Source organism: Myodes glareolus, chromosome 2, assembly GCF_982192425.1.
Source record: "Myodes glareolus chromosome 2, mMyoGla1.1, whole genome shotgun sequence".
Taxonomy (NCBI): domain Eukaryota; kingdom Metazoa; phylum Chordata; class Mammalia; order Rodentia; family Cricetidae; genus Myodes; species Myodes glareolus.
The window spans coordinates 51,969,094-51,992,886 of NC_142027.1; the positions used below are offsets into that span (position 1 = coordinate 51,969,094).

General features: G+C 38.9%; 1 protein-coding gene across 2 annotated transcripts in view; it reads left to right on the plus strand.

The window, feature by feature from the left end:
* The window catches only part of LOC125392707 (cell surface glycoprotein CD200 receptor 2-like), a 211,600-nt gene extending 188,998 nt beyond the window's left edge, over nucleotides 1–22,602 (plus strand). Inside the window, exons 1-5 of one of the 2 annotated variants that reach the window (XM_085677699.2) lie at nucleotides 12,884–12,952; nucleotides 15,821–16,138; nucleotides 16,252–16,500; nucleotides 21,620–21,740; nucleotides 22,103–22,602. In XM_085677699.2, the coding sequence (XP_085533825.2) occupies nucleotides 15,844–16,138; nucleotides 16,252–16,500; nucleotides 21,620–21,740; nucleotides 22,103–22,109 (672 nt within the window). In that variant the 5' untranslated portion in view covers nucleotides 12,884–12,952; nucleotides 15,821–15,843 and the 3' untranslated portion in view covers nucleotides 22,110–22,602. Of the gene's footprint in view, nucleotides 1–12,883; nucleotides 12,953–15,820; nucleotides 16,139–16,251; nucleotides 16,501–21,619; nucleotides 21,741–22,102 lie in introns of those variants that run through there. The other variant, XM_087900357.1, reaches the window with a different exon arrangement.
* Nucleotides 22,603–23,793: the final 1,191 nt, after the last annotated feature.

Sequence of the window (23,793 nt, forward strand, 5' to 3'; positions counted from 1 at the left end):
AAACATTGCTGAAAACAATGGATTATTCCTGGTTTTGTTCCTGTTTTCAACCAATCACAAGAGTGCAAAACAGATCAAGTGGGGGTGTGAAGGCCTGTCCTTTAGGGACCCAACACAAGGCCAGATAGGGTAGTATCTATTTGTAATCCCAGTGCTGGGGTGTGAGTGAGAGATAGATGGATTTATGGAATTCATTGCCAGTTCGCTCTAGTCATATTGACAAGTTTCTGGTTTAGTGAGAAACACTGTGGAAAAACAAAAGGTGGAGAATGACTGAGAAAGAAGCCTGACCCATGAACATAGTCAGGAGACTGTACACAGCATGTCCACACATTTACACGAACATTTACATACACCACATACATACATAAAGCAGGTGAAGGAGGAAGGGGAGTAGGGTGGAGAACAATCAGAAGAATAGAGAATTATGAAGATCTGCTCGTGACACGCTTTATGTACTTCTGGTTTGCCTGTTATCCTGAGCTTTAGGATGGATGATTAAAGGTTTTTCTTTTAAACCTCCCAGGTCTTGAATTTTGTCAAATGCTTGTTCCACATCTAATGAAATGATCATTTGTTTTTTTTTTCTTTCAGTTTATTTATATGATGGATTACATTGATAGATTTTCGTATGTTGAACCAGTCCTGAATCTCTGAGATGAAGCTTACTTGATAATGATGGATTTTTTGATGTATACTTGAATTTGATTTGCCGGTATTTTATTGAGAATTTTTCCATCCATGTTCGTGAGTGAGATTGGTCTGTAATTCTCTTTCTTGGTTGAGTATTTGTGTGGTTTTGGTATCAGGGTAACTGTAGTTTCATAAAAAGAGTTTGACAATGAGCCTTCTGTTTCTATTATGTGGAACACTTTGAGCAGAATGGGTATTAGCTCCTCTTGAAAGTTCTGGTAGAATTCTGTACTAAAACCATCCAGCCAGGGGCTTTGTTTTGTTGGGAGGTTTTTGATGACAGCTTCTATCTCCTCGTGGCTTATGATCTATTTAAATTGATGGTCTTGATTTAATTTTGGTAGATGGTATCTATCTAAAACATTATCCATTTCTTTTATATTTTCCAATTTTGTGGAGTACAGGTTTTTGTAGTAGGACATAATGATTCTCTCAATTTCCTCCATGTCTGTTGTTATGCCCCCCTTTTCATTTCTGATTTTGTTAATTTGGATGTTTTCTCTTTGCCTTTTGATTGGTTAGGATAATGGTTTGTCAATCTTGTTGATTTTTTCTTTGTATGGTTTTCTGTGTTTCTATTTTGTTGATTTCAGCCCTCAATTTGATTATTTCCTGTCTTCTATTCCTCCTGGGTGAGTCTGTTTCCTTTTTTTCTAGAGCTTTCAGGCAGGTGATTTTAGAGGTACAATGAGTCTTGCATTAACTGTCACAGGACTTATCCCCACCATTCCGGACAGAGAAAAGAAATGTGTTGTGTAAAATTCACCATAAACAGGGTGCATCCTTGATCAGCAGTACAGCTTTTAAGAGCTCCATAGACTCTGTTCTCTGGTGTGCTTGGGGTACATGGATACTGCTTGGCTAAGTTTCCAGGATCAGTTTGTTCATTCATACTTGTATCTGCAGCCATGGTGGCTTAACTGTTTGGCTCAATGAATACATAATAACTGGAGTTTGATATTCGAAGGATATTACCAACCTCTGAGGAAAAGATTTCTCAATTTCTCTCAATGACTACAAACATACCGTTGATATAAACCAAACCTTTAAGCTAGTGATTAATTGTGGGCTGGGACCCCACAGTCTCCCAGCTATCTAATTTAGAACATTTCCATTTCTTACTTTATTGCTTAATCTAGACAACAACCACATACCAAAATGGAAGTTTCCTGTAATTGGTATTCATGATCTCATTTGCTTAGATCTTTAATGTTTTGAAAGAATGCATAGCCAGGACTAATGGTGATCGTGTTCCATTGATAGACATCTACAGACTGAAGAACGAGGTCCTGTCCTCCTCTGTTGGTGAAGGGCATCCTGTCACTCATTCTCTCCACAACCTCAGAGAAGTCTTCACTGCTTTCATGTCAATGAGCATTCTCATCTTACCGTGTCATAGTGGGGGTGGGGGTGGGGAGTTCTAAAATATACTACACAGAAATATAATCACAAGTTATGAAAAGGGGACATGTACGCTTGCCATAGGTACTTTTACCATGAATTTTCCAAGCCCGATTTGATCAAAATCTAAACCTAAAGGCTGGATTTAGATTTCTTTCAAGTTTAATTGTTCACTTTAACAAAAACCTCAAGGTGGTGTAAGAATGGTAGCAGGGCGGAAGGAGAAGCAGGGACCAAGCTGCTTTGCACATCAGAGAGCCTGAAAGTAAAGAGTAGATTGGCTGAGAAGCAAAACCAAAGCAGAGTCTCTGTTCACTTGCTCTCACAGAATCACTCAGGTTCTTCAACCTGTCCTCTCCCAGCAATTCTCCTGATTTTCCCCCTAAGATACTACTAGGGCAGAGAGTACCATCCAGCTCTGGAGATCCCTAGGGAGGAAAAGGAGCCTTCTGCTTGAGGAGTCTGCCCTTGCCTGATAGGTGCTGAGAATGAAGACACTGCCTGCCATGTTTGGGATTCCAGGGTTGTTTAGCAAACTCTTAATACTCTATGTGGGCTTCTGGAGCATTGTAGGTAAGGCACCTCCTAAGAGGACTTCTTGTTTTCTTCCTCAGTGTTCATGTTGGTGACAGTTTTCCTTGTTGAGCTTGCTCAGGGGAGAGGGATGTTTATGTCCATTGTACAGCTCAATAGTTACCTTTGCTTCCTGAAAATGCTAGAGGGTGCAAGTAAACTTAGAATATGGGATTCACCTGCCTACAGAGCAAACACGGAATCCATAGCTTGGCCAAGTTTCCTGGAAACCTGTCTTGATGATAAGTAAAGATGTTTTAGCAGACATTATTAATGTTTAAGTACAAATTTGTAACCATTGCTCATGAAATCTCTCTGGCTGTTATACTAATGGGAAATAAATCTCATGTTCTCTCCACATGGATGTCAGCAAGAAATCGTAGTGCTTAATTAAAAGACTGCGGTTTTGAATTCTAGAATTATGAAGTTTAGAATTCAACTCTGATGTCACCAGACCACCTATCTAGGGTCAGAGTTAAACATCGCCTCAGTCATCCAAGCCCCTACTTATTAATAGTCCATCACCTAGCTAAAGCTGGAGTCAAATATTAAAATGAATCTATTTAATCTAAGAGCTCAATTATAGACTTACCTCTGTGGAACAAAGGAAAATTTTAATTCTGCCCCACAATTGGGCTGTCCTCCATATTCCATTCTTCCACCCAGTGTGCTATAACCTTGTATTCATGCACATAAACTTGGTTACAATTGGATTCTTTAGTGACTCTGCCACTTACATTATAGACCCAGTTAAGTTTCTTTTCCTTTCTTTGACCTACTTTCATTTAAAAACATAAGATAATTTTACCTAAGTGATGTGTCTTTGTTATGTCTGTACTGCCTAGCTATGGTAAGCACATGCAATTAAAGCTTGATAAATGTTAACGGTAAGTTTGCTAATAGTTCTTTTCGTCAGTACCTCCCACAAAATTCAATTAGATGAGAATTAAGGTTTAACATAAGCACTTTAAGTAGTTCTGGTTTTAAACTTTTCATCATTTTTAAATTGTCAAGTAATATATGTATGTGTATCAAGTATGATACATGAAAATATTTTAGAATGCTTAAATCAAGTGAACTAACTTGCCTATGACCTCATATACTTATTAATTTAAATCTATCTAGTTATTAATTTTAAAATAATAAGCTGCAGTTATTGTGCTGCTACTGAAACTTTTTTACTTCTGACCAGTGTTGACTTCATGCTCTGTGATCAATGTTTTCCTAATACTTGTTTCAAAGCTAAAATAATAAAATGTCTTGTATGAAATTTTGAGACCCAAATGTAATGAATCAAAATATATGTAGAAAATTAAACAGAAAGATTTAGACAAACATTGTCCAGGTGTCTTATACAGTAGTTGATAAGTTGGATTACAGTGCTGCTCGGGTTGAATTAATGGATTGGTGGATTACAGCATCACTCTGAATTATGAATATAGACTGGATGCTGGTGGTATGACTCAGTGGGTAATGGGTAGAGGTGCTTGCCGCCAAACCTAAAACTTGACTTCAAATCCTGAAAGTTATCCTGTGACCTCTATACATGGGTTTTACACACACACACACACACACACACACACACACACACACACACACACACCTTGCACACATACACACCTTGCACACACAGAAATACTAAATAAATAAATGCAATAAAATAAATTTTGAAATAATATAAGCTGAGAAAGGAGCATCTGGTGCGGTTTGAAAGTGAGGCAGTGGTAGAGTGTTTGCCTAACTTTCGTGAGAGCTTCGGCTCTGTCCTCAGCAACCTGCTGTCCCTTCCTCCAAAAGAAGAAAATAAAATAAAATCTTTGGTAAAATGTATTATTCTGGACAAAACTGATGGCAGTTCCAGCCCATAAAACTATACTAATGGCATAAAGAGCTTTTTTATCTTGAAGAATTCCTATGACTTTCAACAACTACTGAGTAAAGTAGTATGTTCTCAAACTATTTAAGGATGGGTTGAACATTTCCCCCAGTTATAGTTACGTAAAATGATCAAGAGCTGTGCTTTTTGTGCTTCGAAAGAAAGAAAGAAAGAAAGAAAGAGAGAGAGAGAAAGAAAACAATAGAGGCGCTCTCCCCCAGTTTTAAGAAAGCCATTTCTCTCCTGATGGAAAGAGTATAAACTCCTGTATCTCATGAGGCTAGAAAGTTCTGAGTGCAGTTGGAGATTGCTCCACCTTTGAAGGCCTGAACCACTCATTCACTTGTGGCTCGACTGAGGACTTCAAATTGTGTGTGTGTGCAAGTGTGTGTGTGCATGTGTGTGTGCGTGTATATGTGTGCACGGGTGTGTACTTGTGTGTGTGTGTGTGTGTGTATTTGTTTGATCTGGAAAATGCAGTAGAAAATCTTTGATTGATCATTGATTATTGTAATAAAAATAGTCATAAGAAGGCCCGGTAAGGAGATAACATTACAGCTTGGTTCCTTTGAGAACACAGTGACTAGAGTTATGTTGCCAGCTTGGCCTTGCCTGTCTTCTTTCTCCTGAAGGTGAGCATTATGACGTTCTGTGTGGAGCCACTTTTAAATTGTGTCAGAGCAGTCATGCTCCAAGTCAGTCTACTATTCCTTGGCAATATAACATGTCCTCTCCTCACTTTAGAAAGTTTTCAGTTTTAAATTTTATTTATGTTGTATGTATGTATTTGATTTCTGCATGTTGTGCGTGCCTATAGAGTCTAGAAAAAGGCATTGGATCCTGGGGAGCTTCAGCTACAGTGGTTATGTGCTTCCTGAGATGGTTGCTGGGATCTGAACTTGGGACCTCTGGAAGAACATCAAGTGCTCTTATCTGCTGAGTTATTTCTCCAGTCCCTCTCTGTCTCATCTTCATGATTCCAGTATTCCTGTTGAAATGTTCACATAAAATACTGGAAGCAGAGTTGCATCTTTCCCCAAATTCCAAACACATTTTGTGTATCAAAAGGTGTCTAGATACTTATGCAAATACCTAGAAATACTTTCCTGTGCTTCAGGATTTCCTTGATTGAGCACAATCAGATTAAGGTATGTGCTGGTTGCATCCTTAAATTGACTCACTAGCATCATAGGGCTCTTCAAGTTTTCTTACTTCCTTTACCACACTATAAAATTGTCCTCTATTGTGTTACTGAAGTTGATTTGAAACTATCACCAAACATCCATGAAACTTTCCTCCTTAACTTCCATTACCTGTATGTTTTCCTGTAACTTGGAGTTTGAACTTGTTGAAAGAAAAATGTTGAAAACTATTTGAAATCAGGTTCATATGATGTGATTGACCTTTTGCTTGCTTTCTTGGACAATCTCTTTTGTGCAGTGGTTAAGGATGGGTGTATAAAAATAGCTTTATCAGTAGACCATGGCTGTTATTGGTTATAAACAGCAGCTCTAGTCCTCATCTGACAAAAGGAAACAGCCATGTGTTTCATTGAGGTGTTATGCCAACTAAGTGTCTTTTTTTCTTGACAAATACCCAGAACGCTTAAGAGCATAAATACTGTGTAAATTTAGTTAAGAGTAATTATTTTCTATTGTTTTCTTTTATTTAAAATTTTAATTAGCTTTATTGTTTTCTTAAGTGATATTTCCTTCCAGGCTAGCTCCATGTTATCTGTTACCATCTTCAGTCGGAATGAGCGCTAACACACTTATCTTTGGCGAGTTACTCAGCTTCTCTCACAGCGTTAGTAAGAAGAAGCATTTGTGATATATAATTCACTTTTCTCAAGTTCTCGGTTCTCTTACCTTGAAATTACTTAATATCGTATCCCTGTCTTATTGCTCTTGCCCTTATGGTTTATGTGTTTATCCTAGGATAGGATAGGAGCATTTCATGTGCTTGTGTTTGTGTACATGTAGGGATGTCATTCTTTGTATCCTCGGAGTCTGACATGACATCCTTGTTAAACACAGATCAGGGGAATGTCTGATAGACCAAGTAGGACAGTCACAAACAAAAACAAGTTTATCTGGTAGGTCTCTCTAATACCTTTTCCTCTTCCCCAATTGCCATGTTTGTCCAACGAACAGCCTGGAATTCACACCCATCACAAATAGTCCATGGTTCACAAAACATTGGCAAGAGAATAATTCAGATTTTAGCTGGGTGGTCATGGCTCGTTTCATTTTCTTCTGTAATATTATTAGAAAAGGAAAGTGAACTCTGGGGAACAACTGGCAGATTTGTTTTGTTTTCCCACAAACAGTGTTTTCTACAGGTCAACCATGTCTGGAGCTTGAGAGCCACCAAAGTTCAGTGCACTATTTCTCTAGCAAACTGTATTAGGGAAATGAGGAAATATATTGCAGGGAAATGAAAGTAGACTTCACTGTACCTTTCTTACATAACAAAGTCTTACTGAGCATTGCAGGGATACACCTTTCCCTGACATTTGCAAATACAAACTTGTTTATGATAGAATGAGAGGAGCTCACCAAACACTACTGTCAATAGCTTCTCTTCCTGAAAGAGATCTATGGACCTGGTATCTCTGGAAGATGAGGCCCACTTACACCAGGTGGTCAGGGTCCCCCTGACCAGAAACACCTGTAACTTGTCACCATGAATCTTTCTTCTCTGGAGTCACCAAAAGCTTTCTGTTGTCCACTGGAAATATTTATATAGTATCTACCTACCTAACTGAGAGACATGCACCATTGGCACATAGGATGGACAAGGCTCCACGAAGTGGGATGCATGTGAACCCTGAGCTGCGGAGCAAAGGCAATGAGCAATAGAGTTGAAGGTGACATGAGGTGACACTTGTCACCTGGTAGACTTAAAAGAAGTAGCAAGAGCAACCTTGGAAAGAGAACCAAAGCTCTTTAGTTTGTTGCAACCTTGCTGGTCAATCTTATTCTATAACACTTCTATTTATATGAAAGAATTACATCTTTATACAGCATTCCATTTTCAATCTCTCTATTTGTTTGCCTGGCACAGACCACTATTAATCCCGTGAATGTAGCTAGGGTTCACTTTTCAGAACAGAGGTACTTGGGAAGATTTTTTAATTTTTGTTTTGGCTGCAAGAATTATAGTTTTATGACTTTTGACAATTACTCAACTTATATGTCAGTTTTATAAATCCATTTTAATATAAAAACAGTAACACTTGGCATTTATTGTTATTAAAGTATAATCTAAGTGTAATGCCAAGAACTTTCATACATATTCCCATTCACAATAAATTTTTGGATAACAACCTATGCCTTGGAGTGAGTAGTGTACCTAGGATTAAATTCTAGTCCTGAGTCTGTCTCCCAATAGCTGGTGATGTATGATAGATGGCTATTTGTTCTAGAATACAAATTCTAGAACAAAATTAGTTTATTCAACTTAAATGCAAAGATAATACCAGCGATTACCTCATAAAATCACTATGGTGATGGACTGAAGCAACATTCTGAGTGATTCCTTAATTAGGACAGTTAAACTTGTAAAATATCAAAATTTTACAAGGATTTATAAGTGATATGAAATCAGGAGAAAATACACTTCAAACTTTGAATGTTGCTATTTTCCATGGCTAGCAATATGTGATGCGATAGCCTTTTGCCGTGCTGGCTATATCCCTACCCAGCTATGCAATCACAAAGCAAACGGCCGATACCATCCAGTATACAATGTTGCCAACATTTTTGTTTAAGTATATTCTAAAATTCCATGAAGTACCAAAACTTCACTATGAAAGAGACTTTATGTTAGTTTACTTGGTCTAACTGCAGACTAATCTATTTTGAATAAGTTTAAGGAAGACTAGGATCAGATATAGTGCTTGATAGACTAGGTTTACAAAAGAATTTTGGCTTACAATAATGTTAAATCATGATGGGTGTGTCTGGACATGATTCTACCATAAGGAGTACTTCCATATATGATGCCCAAAAGTGTTTAGTACATAGTCAGAACCTGAAAATTGTTTGTCATCTTTCCATTTGCCGGTTTTTGCCCTGGATCTAGGAAGTATATGTACACACTGATAAGGAAGGGTTAGTACACTTGTATAACTAGTTATGAATGAGTAGAGGAGGTTCCGGAAATATCTGCCAAACAGAACTTAAACTGCACATCTGCAGCCTGGATGACCTCTCAGGTCTCTGCTTGTCCTACTTTAAATATTTCTAGGAGAGGAAATATCACAAGAACCATTGAGTATTTAAAGACAAGTGGTATTGTAATGGATGCGCTTGTCCTATAAAACTAAATTTAAGAGATAATCTTTAAATTCTTTCCCAAAACGACACGTCACAGTAACTATTGTACACTCTAGTCTTAGAGGACACTATAATCTTAAAAAATATGAAATCAAATTTAAATGTTTCACTAATTAACTAATTGTATTGATTGATTGATTGATTGATTGATTGATTGATTGATTGATACAGGGTTTCTCTGTGTAGCCCTGACTGTCCTGGAACTTTCTCTGTAGACCAGTTGGCCTCAAACTCAGAAATCTGCCTTACTCTGCCTCCAGAGTGCTGGGATTAAATGTGTGCACCTCCAGAACTCAGTGAAGTGATTTATTTTTAAAGCAAATATTGATTATGTGCAGCTATACACCACACTGAGCTAGAGGAGATAAAGTACTGAAAAATAGTACTGAGGAAAATTTTGGAATTCTGCCTGAGAAATATTTGGTGGAAATAATTGCTGTGGTATCTATGGTTCTTCGAGAAGATCATACTCATTCCAGTTTTCCATTTGTGTTTTAGGTGAAGAGTCATGTCCAGTACAACTTAGAGTTCTCAGGCATTCGGAATATGCCACAGTGGGAGAGTCCTTTAAAATGAAATGTCCCGTGACATATTGTGCTCAGAGACCTAATGTGACTTGGTGCAAGTACAGTGGAAAAAACTGTTTACCTCTTGTGATTGGGCCTTGGCAACATACTGGTTGGGAAGACGAGGACCAGATTTCAGCTTTTACTCTCCATTTTGAACCAGTAATTCCCAGTGACGATGGGTCATATGGTTGTTCTATAAACTTTAATTCTGACATTATTAATAGCAACATAATAGACCTCCATGTGACAGGTGAGTGCTCTACCCCAGACCATCTATAGCTTTTCCATCCTGTTGCTGTGAAAGAGGCAATCCCGACTTTCAGACACTTTGGCTACAAGTTGGAACACTTGTATCAGATCCACAGTCTACCTGGTCTTCCAGGCTGTGACAGTAATAAGGACATAAAGTATTTGTGTAGGGGGAGAGAAGGGTGGGGTCAAGAACAGTAGAGGGAAAATAATGGAAGTTACTGATCTTTTTGAGACAGGGTCTGACTGCCCTGGAGCTCTCTTTGTAGCCCAGGCTGTCATGGAACTCATAGAGATCTACCTGCCTCTTCCTCCCTAGTGCTTGTGTTAAAGGTATGTGCTGCTACAGCAGGCTAGTTCCTGACTGTTCTTGTCGCTAGAGATTAAAACATTTATTCGACAGGTTCAGAAATGATCACAATGATATCGTTTTCCTTTTTCTTCATTGTTTTTTCTGTTTTTTGTTGATTAGAATTTGTAGAAGTTATGCTCACATAAGCAGCAGATTTGTAGCATGAATAAACAAAGAAATTAAGATGTAAAAATACCCGATTGTCATCAGCTTGGAAGACTCACTATTATAACAATGACACACCCCAAGATTGAACGCCATCTCCAACAAATCAAACTTAATTCTAAAATTTACATCATATTGTGTAACAGACCCTGAGTAGCCAAAATAATCTGCATAAAGAAGAAAGATTTCTCTATTCCAAATTTCATTATTAAAATATAGCTACTTAAATACTGTGGTGAGATCAGCATAGTAGAGAGTGTTGAATAAAATTCTGTCTATAATTAATTGACTTTTTCTATTATTTTTAATTTTTGTGCATGGGTGTTTTACCCAGCAAGTATGTGTGTGTACCACATACATGGCTGCTGCCTCTGGGACTGGAATTACCATGGTTTTGATCTACTATGTGGACGCTGGGAATTGGACCTGGGCCCTCTGGAAGAGCAGCCAATGCTCTTGACATCTGAGTCATCTCTATGGGCTCTCAATCTACTTTTGGATGCTGTCTTTTTTTGTTTTTGTTTTGTTTTTCTTTGTTTTTTGAAACTGTGTTTCAGTGTGTAGTTTTTCCTGTCCTGAAAATCGCTGTGTAGACTTGGCTGTGCTGGAGCTCAGAGATCCCCCAGCCCCTTTCTCCAAATACTGGACTTAAAGGTATGTGTCACCTTGACCAGGACCCTCAACTGATTTAAACATAGGAAATTAACCTACAAAACTACTTTTACATCAACCATACATCTGCATAAAAAACTAAGTCTTGATCTTGGATTTTGTAATCATTTCCTAGATATTATTACAAAAGCATAAAACAACAGCAAAAGCAGACAAAAGAGAATGTCACAATTCAATATGTTTCTGCATCAAAGATCATCATCACGAGTGAAAAGGCACATCACAGAACATGAGAAAGAGTTTGCAGATCGCATGTTTCGTGCGAAACTATTGCCCAGAATACGTAATGAGTCTCTGGAGCTTTCTCCCTACCTTCTTGGATCACTTCAGGGAGGAACCTTTCCAAGCTGAACAGCGCTACTTTCCATTGCTCCATCTTTGTGTGTGTGCATGTGCATGCAAGTACACATACATGTGTGCATATATGTGTCTGCACATGTGTATGTGGAAGGCAGAGGTTGACAGTTGGTGTCTTCCTGAATTGCTCTCTACCTTATTTTTTGAGCCAAGGTTTCTCGGTGAACACGGGATTCAATGGAATTGTTAGGCTGGCTAGTCAGTGAGAAACTGAGATGCTCCTGTTGCTGCCTTAGCACTGGATTAGAGACAGGAACTGTCATGTTCTACCTCATACGTGGACACTGAAGATTCAGCAGAGGTTCTCAAGCTCACACATGTGACCCATCTTCCCAGGTCCAGCCTTATCTCATCTCCATCATCATCGTTGCTTTGCCATTCCCATCTATTTCAGAATATCCACTTTTATACCTATCACAATTATCCTTTTCCTTTGTAAGGTCTGTGTCCCTCATTCATCACACATTTCCTTTCCCTGTCCATTATATAAAAATATGTCCAGTTCCATCAAAACTTACAGTACCTTACAAAATAGAAATCATATCTTGCTTTTGGGGATTGTTGCTCATCTGTAGAAGTCAAATACATTTCTTTTTAGGATTAGTTTAAATTTTAGCTAAATATATAGTCTTCTTTAGGGAAATGGGGATTACCAGGAAAGAACAAAAATATTCCTTTTATTTTTGAGCCCAAGAGTACTCAGGGAACTACCTATGAAATGTGGAAAGAAATATGTTCAGGAACTATTACAGTGCTTATAATTAGTAAAATTTGGAGATTTTACTAATATAAAATATTAAATATAAAATATACAAGTATTATATAAAAACTAAATATAAAAGTATTTTGATTGTTTCCCTTTGAAATATCTTTCTGAGGGGATACTGGGAATCCCCCCATTTTTGCATGAGTCACCTTTGCTTTTCATGTTCATAATAGAAAGTGTTTTGTGTAAGAACCAATGTGGACAATAGGAAGCTCGGGTATTCTTGAGAAAGCATTTGTCTCCTAGAATGAGGAAAAGCATCCTGTGAAACAAAGCAGAGCACAAGGAGATTGTCTTACAGAGCCAGGAACAGTCACCCTGGTATATGCATTGATTTATAGGTCACTGCTTATCAATTGTCCTAGGTCAGTTTCTGATTGGGGACATCAGAAAAATGCAGAGGTCATTATCTGTGCAGGAAGATGTGTGCTGTGTGAGAACGCAGGAAGTGAGAGGCACAGTCTTTGTTTCAAAATGAACACCTAGGATCTCACCCAGAACTTCTTTTTCCTGTGGTCATCCACAGTCTCAGGAGCACCTGGAGGTTGAATATTTTATTATATCGCAGGTTTCAGAGGTCACACATGGTCTATGTGTCCTTATGCCTGAAGAACGAGGAGGAGAGAACCAAAGAAGTCAGATGAAGGTTATACTGTGTTGAGAGTAGTCTATCTTTAGGCTTGGAAAGAACTCCTTTGCTTTGTGTGCTATGATCTCAGGGTGAAGTTCCATGAATGAACTTGGCCTGGATTGAACATGCTGAACTTGGCCTGGATTATTGGACTCTCTGTTGTGGCAACAATGAAGTCCTCTCTAAATAACTCAGACCTTAGGGATAACTTTGAATACCACCTTAGTGTTTACTCACGCCATTTTAATACTTAATCTTGTTTTCTATTTCAGAAAGGACTCAAGATGATCCAGAACACCATCTAATAAGTAAGTATGAAACCAATCAAAATTAGCAAGTTTGTTTGATGATTAAATAAATAATGGAAATAAGGTCTTCTTAATTGGGTTTGCTTCTATTAGGTTCTCTATTGTTTGCCATCAAACTGCCTCCCCATAGATAGCCATGTTTGCTTCTTGTCTGCTTGCCCAAGCTAAACAGCAGCTGCAGTACATTTGCCACCATTCTGTATCATTAAACTATATGCTCACTGTATGTCCTCCATAAATTACTCTTGATTGTTTGTAACCTCAAATAAAGGATCTGGGGTCTTGGGGGGAATGTCACACATGCAGTTCAATACTTTACTTCTCTGCTTTTGACAAATTGTTAATAGTAACCCCAAAGAAACAGTGTATCTTACATCATAACCCAGAATATACACACATAAAAAGCAAATCCACAAAATACGTAGACAGTGGAGTTATTGATTCCTGTGCTATGGGAATTGAGGAGTGCCCTGTGCGACGCAGGGGGTTTATCAAGCCCTGGACCTCTGCTTACTGGATGCAGATCCTCTCCCACACTGTGATATCAGAAGTGTCTCTCAAAGCTACCACGTGTTTCTGGGGGATGAGAAATTTTCTGGTTGAGAACCACTGCAGCAGTGTGTCTTATGAATTCAGATATCTTCTAGTTTGCTTAACATTATTTAAAAAACACTATTTTTGATTCACTGAACTGTGTCGCAACTTATTTATAAATAAGTCAAAACCAACATTGATAAACAGAGATTGGTGAATATTAACACAGGTCAGTCATAATGAGCACTAGCTAGATGCTAAGCAAAGCATATTTGATAAAAAATATTTGATGTTTGGAGATAACGATAACTTACAAGAGGGAGCAAATGTACTGCATCAGAAACCTGCTGGTGTGAGTCTCAACTGCCATTCTCGAGCTCTTGGTCTTTGGGCACTATTCAGAACAGTAACATTCCTTTCAAGTTCTAAAACTGTATAAAGAAAATGATTTCCATAACACTGAACTAAATATATAAATGAAAGGGCCTGGTGAAGTGGTTCATGAGAACTGCCATAGGGATCTTTCTATAGATGACTCATCCAAGCAGAAGGTGAGATGTTCACAAAAATTAAAAATAGTAGTTTATAGTACTCTGACCACCAAAGGAGAAACAGAGGGCTTTGTCTGCTAGTTCCTTCATTCATCTTATGACAATGCAAAGGGGTACTGCCAACTCTAATGCTTCTAGGACTTCTTAATTGTTTTCAGCAGTGTCTGATATCCCAGGTGCCCCCAGAACCTCAGGACCATCCACCATGGAGGAGACGGGGAGCAGGACCTGGCTGCTTTATAGCTTGCTTCCTTTGGTGCCATTACTTTTGCTGCTTGCCTGTTTCTGCCTGGTCAGTTTCCTGAAAAGGCACCAAGGACAGTTGCAATTTTCCTCTGCCCTCATGTGCCACACATTTGGGGTTTGTTTTCCAGGGCTGATGGATTTTTAGCTGGTTAGTGTTTTCTTTCTGAATAATGATTCCTGGGGAATTACTGGTTTCCACTGGAAAACTATATGCATAAATTTGGTCTCAGTCTAGGCATTGCAAGGTATGCTCACCACAACTCTAAGCTAGCATTGTTGGAACTTTCTCATTCTATACACATCAATCTTAGGTGTGAACAAGAAAGCATTCTCATAAGCTTTAACCACATTGAAAGGCTGGTTGAAACAATCTCTTCAACCAACATGCTATTCCTTTTGTGCCCTATCCATATCTATTCCACATAATTACAATTATCTTGCAGTAGGTTAATTCTCAATTTTCTGAGAAACTGCCATACAGGTTTTCAGAGTGGCTATACAAGTTTTTATTCCCACCAGCAATGGAGGAATCTTCCCCTTACTCTGCATCCTTTCCAGCATAAGCTATCACTGGTGTTTTGGATTATTAGTCATTCTGACACATGTAAGATGGTATTTCAGAGTCATTTTAATTTGAATTTCCCTGATGACTAAGGATATTGAACAATTCCTTAAGTGTCTTTCAGCTATTTGAAATTCTTCTGTTGTGAATCCTCTGTTTAGATCTGTACATCATTATTTAATTGGATTGTTTATATTTTGATGTCTAGTTCCTTGAGTTCTTTATACATTTTGCAGATCAGTCCTCTGTCTGATGTGATGTTGGTGAAGATCTTTTCCCATTCAGTAGGCTGCCCCTTTTTTGTCTTGACTGTGTCCTTTGCTTTACAAAAGCTTTTCAATTTCAGAAGGTCCCATTAATCAACCTGAATGTACATGATTTGTCTGATCTCAGAAGCTAAGCAGGGTTGGGCCTTGTTAGTACTTGGAAGGGTGTACAACATTTTCTTTGTCTCCCAAGTCTGTGCTAAAAAACCCTTGGTCGTCTAGTTAGATGACCTTTATCTGATGTGACTTGTGAGGACCTGAGGACCCCAAAGAGGTAAGTGACACTGAAATGGTGTAGTTGAGATGGTTAATACAACACTTACCAGAGTCAAGGCTTTCACAGCGACTTCTGCTCCTGTTAAAGTGGTGACATCACTGACTCTTTTGTCACAGGGAACTATAACAGAAATTTTGTTGAGTAATCACCTCTCAGCAAACTTGTATCCATCGTGGATTCTAAGTCTGTATACAGGGAATGGGAAGTTTTATGGTGCAAATGCATGTAGCCCACAGGCCTTGAATTTTACTTTAGAAAATGAATAATGTATTTAATCTAATAGATTGAACATTTAGAAACAAGAAATGTAAGAAGAATCTAGCATTTCTGAAATACACTCAGTCAGACGATACTCTAGTGTAACTTCATATACGCTGCTGTGGACAGACTTAACACAGGTTTCCTTTTCCTGTTCTTCTTCTGTGTGTCCAGGTAACACTACACTGTTGGTACAGATGGGTGCAAAGGCTCTGCTGTGCTGCCCTGCTCTTCCAGAGACAAAAGCAGTATTAATAACGTGGGACATAGCCCCCAGAGGCCAGCCTCCCTGCAGAGTATCCTACAGAGTAGATACAAAGGAGGTCAATGAAACCAACTGTACAGACAGGAGAATCACCTGGACCTTCACACCTGACCAGAGTCCTGAGCTTCAGATCAATGCAGTGGCTCTCGATCATGATGGGCTTTATTCATGTGACGTAGTAACACCTCAGGGGAATTTCCTAAGGAGACATGACCTCCAAGTGCTAGGTAAGTGACGTGGTCACATATTGTGCTATTTCAGGTCACCAGATTGTAGATAGAAACAGACGCCTTTGTAATTTGTGACCAGACTGAATCTTTTTTCCCTTCCATCTCCACAGTGCCTCCAGTAGTGACCCTGCTTCCAGGGGAAAACAGAACAGCAGTTTGTGAGGCAATTGCAGGCAAGCTAGCTGCGCAGGTCTTTTGGATTCCAGATGGAAATCACGTCACTAAGCAGGAATTACACAGCAATGGCACTGTGACTGTCAGAAGCACATACCACTGGGAGCAGAACAATGTGTCTGCTGTGTTCTGCTTTGTCTCCCATCCGACTGGCAACCTGACTCTGTCCATAGAACTCAATCAAGGTAAGTGCACCCCCCCCTTTAAAGAATAAATTCCCTGGGGGGTATAGACTCAGGTAAGGGCTTTCTTAATAAGACTCTGGTTGCTAGGTAATAAAGGTACTAAAAAAGGAAACAAGTGGGAATTCATAAGATTAAAAAGTTTCTGAACTGCAAAGGAAACTGTTAACTGACTGGAGAGGTAGCATACAGATTTGATGGAGGATTCATATTCAGAATATGCAAGTCATTAAAAAAATGAAACACACCTGGAAAAGAAACAACCAAATTCAAAAATGAGCTGTGAAACTGAATAGATTGTTCTCAGAAGAAGAAATACAAATGGCCTAGAAATATTTTAAAATGGCTCACTATCCTTAGCCATCAGTGTAATGAGAATTATAACTACTTTGAGATTTTGGTCTTAATTCAGCCGGAATAATTAATACTAAAATAAAATACAGTAGATGTGGGAAGTGGGGAAACTTCATGCAGTGTTGGGAGTACAACTGGTGCATCTACTGTGGAGATCTATGTGGCTGTCCTCTGAAAACTAGAAAGAGATCGCCCACATGACCAAGCTCTTTCAGTTCTGGGAACATACCAAAGTACTCTGACTACAGAGCCAATGTGCATCCGTGTTCATGGATGCTCCTGTCCTAGAACATGCACACAGCTTAGATGTCCATCAAATGATGAGGATCAATGCTTGTGAGTGAAAATGTCATGGATGTTATAGAGGCTACTAACTGCTTCTGGTTAAGTTACATAAGGAAGCATGTACCTGGTATTTCAATTGAGGCTAAGAGCCCCTGGATGGGGAGTCTTAAAGAAGTCTTTTATCATTTACTAAAGTATAAAATCTATGCACAAATGTTAAAGAATAAATGGGGAACCTGAATAGAGTTGTAAGCCACTGCTTTTCAACCACAGTTGCTTGTTCTTTATGGGTAAAAACAAACAAAGAAACAAACAAATATTTAAAAAAATCCCTTCCTTGGTCACTTCCATCCCTAATGAAACCCTGCCTCTTGAACCAAAACATTTCTTTCAGTTGAGTAGCTGACCGGTGACAGATTTCCCATGACAGTGAGTTCACAGGATACTATTCTGTAGAATGGACGTAGAATCAAACTACCCTCTAAATTTATATCATTCTACCTGCAGATCATTGCAACTCTCATGGTGCTTCAGAGAGGTTACTTTTTAAGTGAATACTGGTTAGAGCAGAAACTCTCAACTGGTCAAGGAAAAAAAAAGGAGAAAAATTTTTGGTAAATTCCGAGGTCAGGAGAGGTCAGAGGAAGTGACTTCTGGACATGACAGGCAGGGTCTCTAAACTCACAAGCTCCCAGCAATGAGTTTCCTGCACAAGCTGAAACCAATCAATATTTATCATGGAGTGGAAAGAGATCCCTGAGTTTCTGCACTGGAAAATATAGAACTAAGGACAGTTAGTGGGTTTTTGAGGAGAGAGAGTCAGCTATCTTTGAGGCTGTAGTTCCTCACAGGCCCCAACCCAGGAATATATGGGCAGGATAAACTAAAGTCAGTGTGTTATAAAAACAAAGATAAAAAGTTGGTAGGGTAATAAAACAAATGGGGATCTGATCGGAGTTAGGATGAGGAGTTGTAGGTGAATATGATTGCATGAAATTCTCAAAACTTTTTAAATAAAAAGAATAATGCCTTTCAAAAGTCTGATGCTTGCATGGAATGCCCTTCAGACAGAGAACTCAGAGGATCTAAGCTGGATTTGACCTGAAAACCTCCTCCCTGAAGACTAAATCTCACAGTCACCAAAGTGCTGTGCATGGTGCCCCAAAAAGGGAAGAACTTAGTAGTATCCCCTGGCTACGAAGCTTATGAACCACAACAATGACCAGCAAGGCTTGTCTCTAAGGTTAAACAATAACCATATCTTGGCAGCAACCAAAAGCTGTCCAATTATACTCAAGACCCACTCAGTAGTGGAAGATCATGCCTGGTACTGAAAACCTAGCCAACTACTCAAGGTTAGTGAGGTCATTGATCTTAGAGACGAATGTACTACAGCCCTTCATTAAACCAGAGCATTGATTAGCTGAATTCAAAATATCCTTATGCCCACTAGTAAGTGTGGCTCTTAATCTTTACCAAAGAAATTTTTCTTTGTAATAGACAGAAACCATTATAGAATGCCACAAATGGTCAAAATGCATAACACAGTGATCACAGGATGTCCAGTCCCCTTGGATACATATACAACACAATTCCTTTACCTAATGCTCAGAGAATATTATAAAAGAGGGGGAAACATTAAAAGAGCCATAGAACCAGGAAATCTACTATGAGATTTTTTTCTCTTCAACTTCCTGGATAGACCACCAGTAGCACAGACACAAAACTTGACAATAAACAGAACTTTCCAGAAACTGAAAAGCTTCTATAAGGCAAATGACGCTACAAATAAGACAAAACAGCAGCCTACAGAATGGGAAAAAATCATCACCAACCCCTCATCTGATGGAGACCTGATTCTCGAAATATATAAAGAACTTAAGAAACTAGATATAAAAAACCAAATAATCCATTTTAAAAAATAAGGTACAGACCTGCACAGAAAATTCTCAACAGAATAGTCTCAAATGATTGAAAAACACTTAAGTGTATGATCAATATCCTTAGTCATAGAGACATGTAAGTCAAATTGACACTAAAATTCCATCTCACACCTGTCAGAATGGCTCCTTTTTCTGGAGAGGATGTGGAGTAAAGGGAACACACCTTCACTGCTGGTGGGAGTGCAAATTTATACAGCCACTTTGGGAATCAATTTGGCAGTTTTTCAAAAAACTTGGAGTTAATCTACCTCAAGACCCAGCTATATCATTTCTAGGCATATACCCAAAGGTTGCTCAATCATGCCACAAAGACACTTGCTCAACTGTGTTTATAGAAGCATTATTTGTAATAGCCAGAACCTGGAAACAATCTAGATGCCACTCAACCAAAGAATGGATAAAACAAATGTGGTACATTTGCACAATGGAGTATTACTCTTCTGTTAAAAAACAATGAAGAATAGGAAATTTGAAGGCAAATGGATGTATCTAGGAAAAAAATCATCTTGAGAGGTAATTCAGACCTAGAAAAACAAACAAGGTATGTACTCACTCATAAGTGGATTTTACCTGTAAAACATAAGATAACCACGCTAAAATCCACAAACCAAGAGAGGCTGGGTAACAAGGAGGACCCAAGGTGAGTCACATAGATGTCCCAGGGAAGGGGAAATAGAAAAGATGTCATGGATGGAGATGGGTGGGAATAGAAACTTGAGGGATTGGTTTGGGGAGTGAATGGAGGTTTAGAGTACTGAAAGAGAATACTGGAAAAGGTAGATTTAGGAGATCAGGTAGAAACCTGATGCAGGGGAAACTCCCACAAACCTACAAGGATGATCCCAGCTAAGACTCCTAGCAATAGTGACTATTTAACCTGAAGTGACCATGTCCTGTATTGCTGAGTCTCCCAATTGTTATCAGAGAGCCTTCATCTAGTAACTGATGGAGACAGATATAGAGATCCACAGTCAAACATTAGGCTGGGTGGCAGAAATCCTTTTAAAGAGAGGGAGGAAGGATTTTTGGAGTCAGAGAGTTCAAAAATATCAAAGGAAACCCACAGAAACATGTAACCTGGCTTATAGGATCTCAGAGTCTGAACTAACAATGAGGGAGCCTGCATGGGATTACCCTAATATGTGACAATTGTGTAGCTTGGTCTATTTGTCAGGCTCCAAACACTGGGGGCTGTGACTGTCTCTAACTCTTTGACTAGCTCTTAGAAACCTATTCCTCACACTGGATTGCTTTTCCCAGCCTAAATATAAGGGGAGGCACTTAGTCTATCGGTAATTTGATACATGGCACTTTGATGATATCTATGGGAAGCCTGCCCCTTCCTGAACAGGAACAGAGAAAGAGTGGTTTGAGGGGGAGTAGAGAGGAGCTGGGGAGTAGGGAATGGGAGAAGAGGAGGGAAAGGTAACTGTGATAGGTATGTAAAATGAATGAATGAATGGATAGATAGATAAAAACATTTTTAAAAAGATTGTGTCTCCTGGAAATGACAGGAAAGCTTCACCCATGAAACCTCAACAAGTCAACATCAATAGATATACATGCATGTTTGCTGTAAATCTCATGGGTCTTCCCCTCTTGTGGCTGTTTGAATATAATTGGCTCCCATAATCGCACAGGGATCAGCATTATATTGAGGTGTGGCTATGTTGGAGTGAGTATGGTCTTCTTGGAGGAAGTATGTCACTGTGGGCGTGGACTTTGAGGTTTCCTATGTTCAGGAACCACCCAGTGAGGCAGTTGGCTTATTGTAGCTTTCAAAATGTAGGAATCTCAGCCCAAAACACTACATCTGCCTGCATGCTGCCATGCGCCCTGTCATGATGAAAATGGACCAAACCTCTGAAACAGTAAACAAGCCACTCTAATTAAATGTTGTCTTTATAAGCATTGCCATGGTCGGGTTGTCTCCTCACAACAATGAAGACCCTAAGTAAGACACTCCTTAACTAAGAATTACAGATAACTGAGTAGGGGGAGAAGTAATCTTCTCTCAGAGATGGCCCCATAATTGGTTATCCAATACCAAGTGGCCAGTTCTGAAGTCATGTACATTCAAGCAACATAAACTAAACAGATTTCATTTACAGATTATGTAAAAATAGGCAAGAAAAACAATTAAGGAAGAAGAGGTTAAGAATTTAAGAGGTAGTATTGGGAGGTTGGATTAAGGAATAGGAATGGATGGAAATTGTGTAATTATATTTTCATAAAAATAAAATAAAGTTTACACAGGAAACTTTTTCTTATATAACTGGAAAGTATTAACAATAATACTTTTTACCTATTCACTGTAAAATATTTGATAATGCCTATGAATCATAAAGGCTGTACTAGGTTGCTAAATTTCATCCTGAAATAGTAGTATATGAGTAGTATTTGAAGTATAATTGATAAGGTTTTCTGATTTTGATATTCCCTAAAACTTTAAGAATACTGTAAGTGATTTTAAAGTTGTTTGTCTTAATTCTTGATTAAAACTATTATTTAACTGATTTGTTCTTTACCCTTGCCTGTAGTTACAGGTGTCACCAGCACACTGCATTCCCTGCTGATCTTTATCTATGTGAAACTTTCCCTCCTGGGGATTATTCTGCTCATCCTAGGATTTGTTTTCTTCCAGAAGAAAAATTATTTCAGGTAGGAACAGAAGACTGAAATTTTAAGACTTCTTAGATGAAAATATTCTTAAAAGTTTGAGCTCACAGTGGACTGGGAAAGTCTGTGCTGTGACCCCATCATCGTTGTTCCCCCAGCTCTTCTCATCCCCAGGCTTTCTTTAAATAAAGGAGCCCAGGCATAGTAGACCACAGCTTGCAAAAGTCTCTACTTACTGCAGTACTGAGGAGGGTTTTAGCCTGGCCTTTTCTTTCAGGAACCGGTGGTAGAAATGAAGTCGCTGGCACTTTATGTGTTTATTTACAAGTTTCTTGACACCTGCAAGTTTTTGCTCATTCCTACTTAATTGCTTTTTTTATATTGTTTATTTTGTTTATTTCTAGAAAATGAAAATCTAGATTTCTGAAGCCCATTAGTCTGATGACACAGTACAAGAAAACAGCCATTTGCCATCACCTTTCTCACTGACATCCAGCCTACCTTTCTCACTGACATCCAGTCTACCTGCTCCTGATGTCTTCATGGTTCTTAGAAGTCGTATGACCACCTGCAGTCACGCAGTATGAATCTACAGACAAAAGCTTGGGTCTCACTGCCATACATGCTATGAATAGCTATCTACTCTCTTTTCCCCACTTCATAGGTTGCTGCGGGAGCTCCTTCCACTCCTTTAGCCAATAGCCACTGAGATACCAGCCCATTGGGGCGTGGTCTCTCTCTCTCTCTTTAAAAAAGCAGCAGCTGTCCTCCACTCTTTCTCTGACTTCTGGCTCCGCTTAGGGCTCCTAGACTCCTTTCCGGATCGCGCAGAGGGGCTGTTGTCTGGGACGGTAATCTGTAAGTTTTTTCCCCTTTGAATAAATAACCATTCTATTAATCATAATTCCAAACTGGTGTGGGATTTTTTGTGACTTATGCCTTTAATAGGTCAAAGAAGATGGTTTAGCAAATGGTGAGCAACATTGTTGGATGGAATTTCTTCACACAAATCCTCCAGGAAAAGCTTCCATCGACTCTGTTTCTAAAACATTTCATGTGATCATAAATATTACACTGTCAGATACCATAACAAGCAACACCTTCAAGTCAGCCACTAGCAGGCCTTCTTTTTCGCATGCTTACTACAAAGTAGCTGGACAGTTGTCTTTTGTATTAATCTTTGAATCCATATGACATGGGATTCCCTTCCGTATGCTGTGAATATGCTTTGTTATCATTGATTAATAAAGAACCTGCTTTGGGCCTCTGACAGGGCAGAATAGAGCTAGGCAGAAAAACTATACTGAGTGCTAGAAGAAACAAGGAGGAGTCAGGGAGATGCCATGTAGCTGCCAAAGGAGACAGATGCCTGAACTTTACCCAGTCAGCCACAGCCTTGTGGTAACACACAGCATAATAGAAAGGGATTAATTTAAGATGTAAGAGTTGTTAATAAGAAGCCTAAGCTAATAGGCCAAGCAGTGTTTTCATTAACACAGTTCATGTGTAATTATTTATGTTTGATTATTTTTGGCCTGGGTGACCAGGATCTGACAAGCAGTCTCTGCCTACATATATAACTAGGAACTACATTTTTTTGTTGTTGATATTTCTGCACTTTAGTAGAAGTTAAAAGTTGAGTCCAGAGAAAGCACTGCCAGCATCATGGAGCTAACACTGGAAATCTTCTTACTGTTTAAAGCCCCAGTGTCTCAATCTGCTCGACTGTCTGTATTATTACTTACAGGGGTTAGGATGGTCAGTGAAGGTAAGGGCAAGACACTGGTGAACCCTAATAACTGTAAACCAGAAACTTGTCTTCACGCGACACAGATAGCAGTCTATAATCAAAAGTACATTTTTAGTTAAAAGAATTATTTCTTGGGTAAAGTGGCAAGTAATTTGGGATATTACTTTTATTTTTATTAAAGTTCTAGGTTGAAAGTGAGTGCCTGGTACTAGAGGATACCTGGATGGTAGCCTCAGGTTGATCTTTAGAAGTTTAAGTCTTCCATTTCACACTCTAGCATAGTTGATTCGGCCAGGGCAGAGGATAAAGTGGTGTTGCTTTATGCTACTCTTGTCTTCTACAACT